Source organism: Notolepis coatsorum, assembly GCF_963971535.1.
Source record: "Notolepis coatsorum genome assembly, chromosome: 6".
NCBI lineage: Eukaryota > Metazoa > Chordata > Actinopteri > Aulopiformes > Paralepididae > Notolepis > Notolepis coatsorum.
Window position 1 is genome coordinate 172,668,504 of NC_140170.1, and position 6,599 is coordinate 172,675,102.

A 6,599-nucleotide genomic window follows, 5' to 3' on the forward strand; every position below is an offset into this window, starting at 1 on the left:
CATGACAGCAAGTGTTTGTGAATAGTCGACCTAATCAATGTATATAGGCCCAAACCGCCAAGTCACTCACCCTCCATAGATATCAAGCAACAGACTCGGGTGTCTTCGCGAGATATTCCTTCGCTTTAGCCAACGACCAAAACAAACGCTGACCACCGACCTTCTCCAACACAGATAGTTTCGCGGGAGCGAATAACGTGGGCCTCAGGCCTAGTCTCCATAGCTTAGTCAGGACCACCTTGTACTCGGCTCTCTGAGCTTGAACCTCCGGTGTAAAGTCCTCGAAAATGGCCACTTTGTGATCGCCAAACCTCAGAGTACCCCTTCTGGTACGAGCCGACCGCATGATGATTTCTCTCTGTTGGAGTCTGTTCAGCTTGACTATGATGGGCCTCGGTTCTTTGTTCACGCCGGGAGAAAACCTGCCCGCTCTATAGGCCGACTCACAGATAGGAGGCGAGGGGAGGACGTCCGTCCCTAGTATCTTCTGCAGCAGTTCGGGCATGGTCTCAGAGAGACGGCCTTCACCGCTGGTCTCCGGTACTCCAACAATCCTGACGTTGTGGCGTCTATCCCGGGACTGCATCTCCTCCATCGCCGACTGTAGTTTGTTGACTTCAGCCTGCCTAGCCAGCAGGGCGGATTCAAGACCCGCCATCTTCTCACATTGTGATGATACCTCCGTCGTTAGCATGGCTAGTTCGTTAGCATTAGCCGATGAGGCAGCGTGAATCGTCTCCATCTTGTCTGTCAGCGGGACTACCGCCAGCCGTATTTCTTCTGATATCTCACGACGGAGGCTGATACAGAAATCCGCCAGCACTTGCTTCTGTGCTTCAGCGATGCGTGCCTCAGAGTCTGCGTGTACTTTCTTCTGTGCTTCAGCGATGCGTGTCTCAGAGTCTGCGTGTAGCTTGGTCATGACCAAGAGCACAGCTTCGCTTAACTCCCCGACAGCGGGAGACGGTACGGCCATGCTCGGCGGTGTCGGTGTCGTGCCTAATTCTTTCATGGCTCTGGTTTCCACCCCCGCCATCGTAGAAAGTCGAAAAAAGTTGATGAATGTATACTAAACACGACGACCTAGCAAACAGATAAAAAACAAATAAAAATAAAATAAAGACTAATGGGGAGAAACGTATATTCAGCACGGTAGAAGGGAGCTCATGTGAAAACACGTCTACTCCATGATCGCTCAGCTCCGCCCCTCCTGTATGTCATATATGTTACGATGAATTGAAAATGGGGGACCCTGATGTAAACAAGACGAAAGTCTTTCTCTGGTCTGCATCCCCTTAACAATTGTATGTATTGAGCTGTACTGTACTGTACCCATTCTGCAATCTGTTAATAAAGTTTTCAATCAATCAATCAATCAATCAATCAATCAATCAATCAATCAATCAATCAATCAATCAATGTATGTCATATATGATGAGTTGAAAATGGGGGACCCTGATGTAAACAAGACGAAAGTCTTTCTCTGGTCTGCATCCCCTTAACAATTGTGTGTATTGAGCTGTACTGTATTGTACCCATTCTGCAATCTGTTAATAAAATGTTCAATCAATCAATCAATCAATCAATCAATCAATTTGTTGGAGTGCGCATGCGGATGAGGGGGAGGGGGGGGGGGGCTCTCTCGCATATAGTAATAATAGAGTTTATACATAAACTGTACATTGGAAGAGGTCTACAAATATACAGCACTGTTGGGGGGGGCGGGGCTCTCTCACATATAAACTGTACATTGGAAGAGGTCTACAAATATACAGCACTGTTTGTGATACAAAAATAGTAGAGTATATATAGTAATAATAGAATATATATATTTGAGGGGGAATAAACTGTACTTTAGAGTGAAAGAAAAATGACATGTGAACAAGTATGTTGTATACCCTGGCCTACTCGAATGCATGCGTGCCTTTGAGCCACGTCTCTTGCCATAGATTGACCAGCGGCGACGTGCGTGATTACCAAACCAAGCCGCATTTCTCGGAGACGCTCTCTGATTGGCCGACGCCTGTTTCTACACTGGTTAAGCTTAGGCACTCTTCGAAGTTGGTTAAAGGTTAGAGTTTGTCTTAGAGCGTGACGGCAAGTTATTTCGACGGTTACGCTTAGGCACTCTGACTCTTCGAAGTTGGTTAAGGTTAGAGTTTGTCTTATAGGCGTGACGATAGAACGCCAGGCAGTTCGACGTGGAAATGGGCAAAGACACAGCTCGTCACGGATTGGGCAAACGCGTCAGTGGCCAATCAGAGAGCGTCACCGAGAAATGCGGCTTGGTTTGGTAATCACGCCGGAGACGTTTGTTTACGGAAACGGTTCCTCCCTCTCACGGGCGGATGCTCTATAATTCTGCTCGAACATCGTCGTTGAATATAACCGTCAGCGAGGTACAACAGCGATTTAAAATGTCAAGTGAGTTTAGTGAGTGATCTGTGTGTAGATTCATCATAACATCATCAACTGTTTCGACACGCAGTCTAACGCGACAGCGTGGAGTCTAATAATAGCAGCTGACCTGCGCTCGTCGTCGTCACTGTTGGAACAACAATAACAAACCAGGGTAACGTTATGTTAGAGTTATATGACGACGTTGTTGTGACTTCTCATATTTACAAGCTGCTGCGAAAAACAACCTTTATTAATGTTTAGAGAAGATCCGTGTTTCATGGTTCATGCTTCCTCCCCAGGATTGATCAACACCTATCGTCCCTGCGACACGTCATCAACAACACGAATATAATAATATAATGATACGACTATTATAACAACACTACATCATATAACACAATAATAATACCATTCTATCAACACTAAATCACAACATATAATAACAACACAATAATACAACTATTCTAACAACACTAGATCTAAAGTAACAATGAAACTATACTAACACTAGATCTAACAATAATACTTGTAGTCTAACAACACTAACACGGTAATAGTACAACGATAGCATCATGAACTGTCGGTCTGAGGTGCTGGAGGTGACGGTGGAGGCTCGGCAGGTGGATGAAGCCATGCTGGCCTTGCTGCACACCATCCTCCTGCATCGCAGCACTGGGAAGTTCCACTACAAGAAGGAGGGCACCTACTCCATCTGCACCGTGGGCACTCAGGACATCGACTGCGACTATCTGGACTTCACCTTTGTCAGGGTTTCCTCTGACGAGCTGGACAGATCCATCAGGAAGACCGTGTGCGATTTCAAGGTGATTCAACGTGGCGCTTTGGATGTTGATTCTTTTTGTCCTGGGACGGTCACAGTGTCCTGAAATAGGCTACTGCTGTTGTAGTGGTTGTGAATTGATTCAAGTGATGATGGCTTCAAATTGACAACATACACATTTTGAATAGCTTTTGCAGTAGTAACGTTCTGTTTCTTCCAACATGGCTGCCTGTAACTATAACCAACCACCGTTGAAATAAATTGCCTAACTTCTGTGCAGTGGTTCAGCCAGGGTTCACGTAACACATAGGAAAAGCATGATATTACTGTTCCACTGCGATTTGTTTATAAGACCCAGTAATAAAAACACCTATTGATAACATTTTTGTTTATATATATCTTTCATATATCAACACCTGGCAACCGTTGTCTCCCCCAACATGGAAGAAAAATGGGCATTCATTGTGTGCAAAGCTTCTATATTGACTACATGTGATTTTGTATCAGCTAGCATACTGATATTATATCAAAACTGCAACAGGTACTCATGCCATGGTCACATTGAGTTCATATTGCGTTTTTATTGTTGCAAAGTACATACAGAGTCTAACGCAAGAATCCCATATCTCCAACATAAACAGGTCATGAGTGGTTTTGGTTATTGACCTTAATGTGCTGTTATTCCTGATCGAAATTGTAATTTAGATTTGGGTTATTATCCCTGTGATAAACTCAACAAAAACTAATACACCCATAAAATCAATTCTGGTTGTTAGTCGATATCCAGCCGTAAACGTTGCTGCTTCGTAAAACTTTGGTTTTAGTGTCTCAATATAAATGTTCTTAGCAACTTGGATAAAAAATGATGTCATCATGACAACACGGCAAACAGCTGCAGACAATGACACCCAGTTTGGCTGACGCATCCTTAATAAATCAAATTAGAAGATTAGATTAGATTCAAATGTATTGTCATATCATACAGCACAAGTACAGTGCGATGGAAGGTTTGGCATCCAACCAGAGTGGAAATGTAACGGTAAAGTGCAGTAATATACAATGTACAGGTGATTAAACTGGATATAAAATATATAAATTAGTACTACTGAGCTAATGGTGCTTATCAGATGTATGTACAGAGTTGTAGTATTATTATGTACAGCGATACAGGTATAATCCAATGTATGACAACTGAAATTACACAATGCATTGGTAACAGATTCTCTCATTCCAAATTAATCGTTTTCTCTTGGGAGAGTAATGTATTCATCACAGTCAGTGTGACCCCCCCCTGTTAGCAATGCAATTCCCCTGAAACCTTCTATAGGTTGTACAATACATTTCCTACAAACTGTACCTTCCTTTACAATGTGAAGTAGAAAACTAACATCTGTCTTTCTAAATGGACAGCGCTGCCGCTACAGTAACATTCTAAATGGACAGCGCTACAGTAACATTCTAAATGGACAGCGCTACAGTAACATTCTAAATGGACAGTACTAGTTACATTCTAAATGTACAGTGCTACAGTAACATTATAAATGTACAGTGCTGTAGTAACATTCTAAATGGACAGTGATACAGTAACATTCTAAATGGACAGTGATACAGTAACATTCTAAATGGACAGTGATACAGTAACATTCTAAATGGACAGTGATACAGTAACATTCTAAATGGACAGCGCTGTAGTTACAGGCCTACACAAGCATAAAAACTGATTTAAATCACCTGGCTGTAGAGCAGGGTGTGTTGATGTGTAGAAGTCTTTCAGACGACCACGACCAGTTGTCTTGTAGCTGTCCTCACATGGCCTGTCACATCACTTCAGTTTGTGACAATAACTATAATCCAGGGGTTAAAATATTTTGGCGACCCCACACTTAACACTTTGATTACCGGCCATTAACATGGTAAAGCATGGTTAAATGCCACCACCCACTTCAATGATAGCGTTGTGAACGCATAATCTCTGTCTTAAATTGTGGCTATGTGTCTAATCTGCCTGTCGCTTATCAATGACTTGTTTGCAGTCAACATTGTCGAAACGGATTGTTTTTTTAATCGGTTCATTTCCGTTTTATAGCATTTTGAAAAGCCCTCGTTTTCAAGGAAAATATATAGATTCCGTGATAAAAGGCATTTACTGGAATATTCTGACATACACAAACACGTTGTCATTTTTCGGCCTATTTATGAATCGTTTTCAAATAAACGCTAGATTATCGATAGTATATGTGTACTTATGCACGCTATAGAGGCGGGCTTAAATATCGATTCTCTCATTTCCTGATCGCGCACGCTCAGACGCACACGCATAGGGCAAACGCTTATATCTCTGTGAAAACAGCTCTGATTATACTAAGACTGGTCAAATAAATTCCTTACCTGAGATCAGATGTTATCCAAAACCTGATCGCCATTCCAAATATCGATCACGCTTATTGATTACAGTGTTGGGTACTGTAAATACATAATCCACACGTTTTCCGGGCCGGCGAGCACAATGGATTCTTCAGTTGGCCTTGAGGGAAAAGTAAAATGAGGAAACTGGCCACCCCCCCTTCGTCAGTGTAAAGTAATGGGGTGCAGTTACACAGGGAGAGACGATAGGGGGCGGTATCTTCCCAATTGAGCTCAGAGACAGTCTGCAACACTAACCCGAGGCTCGATTGATGAAATATGATTTAAAATCGCCAAAAAAAATAAAAAAAAAGACAAACAAACGCTATATAGTGTCGGGGGCACTCAAAGGTCGGCATGAACTAACGACAAAACGTGTCCGTGGCACTCAATGTGTTAAAGGGGACATGCATTATAAATGGATTTTTCCTGTATTTAGCATTGATTTATAGCAATAGGGGTTAGTATCAATGGGTCTGTGTCTCTAATTACCATATTGACTCATCAGTCTAGTCTCGAGTTCACAAGATCTTCCCTCACTCAACTAAGCTGTTCTGATTTGACGGTATTGCTGACGTGAATAGGGTACTGATTTGCATAACTAACGCCCCCTCTATGGTTGACAGCGACAGCAGAGCGAGGGGAAATATCTTCACTTCCTCAAACAGAGCGAGGCAGAGAGAGAACGAGGGATAGAGAGGGAGAGAGAGGAGCTTCTGTCTGGGAAGCGCGGGGCTTCTCCCTGGTAGAGAGAGAGAGGGACCGCGGTGCAGGAGTGTGTGAAACACAAACACACGCATTTACACACACAACCTGGACCGTGCAGGGGAAGCAGTGGAGAGATAACTTTATGCTCCGTGTCCCTCTCCCTCTCCCTCCCTCCCTCCCTCTCCCCCTCTATCTCTCTCTGTCTGCCAGTCGCAGACTGTGGGTGACTTTCACTCAAAGCGCTTATGGGCGGAGCCCATCCAAAAATAGCCTGAAATCCTGAGGCTGAAAAATGATGCTTTTGAGT

The 6,599-nt window shown here is 43.3% G+C and overlaps 1 protein-coding gene across 1 annotated transcript in view; it reads left to right on the top strand.

Annotated features, from left to right (window-relative positions):
* Positions 1-2,339: 2,339 nt before the first annotated feature.
* Positions 2,340-6,599, top strand: part of LOC311230223 (autophagy-related protein 101-like) — a 10,032-nt gene continuing 5,772 nt past the window's right edge. Inside the window, 2 exon segments of the mRNA XM_084316433.1 lie at positions 2,340-2,572; positions 2,700-3,224. Of these exon segments, the coding sequence (XP_084172559.1) occupies positions 2,973-3,224 (252 nt within the window). The 5' untranslated portion in view covers positions 2,340-2,572; positions 2,700-2,972.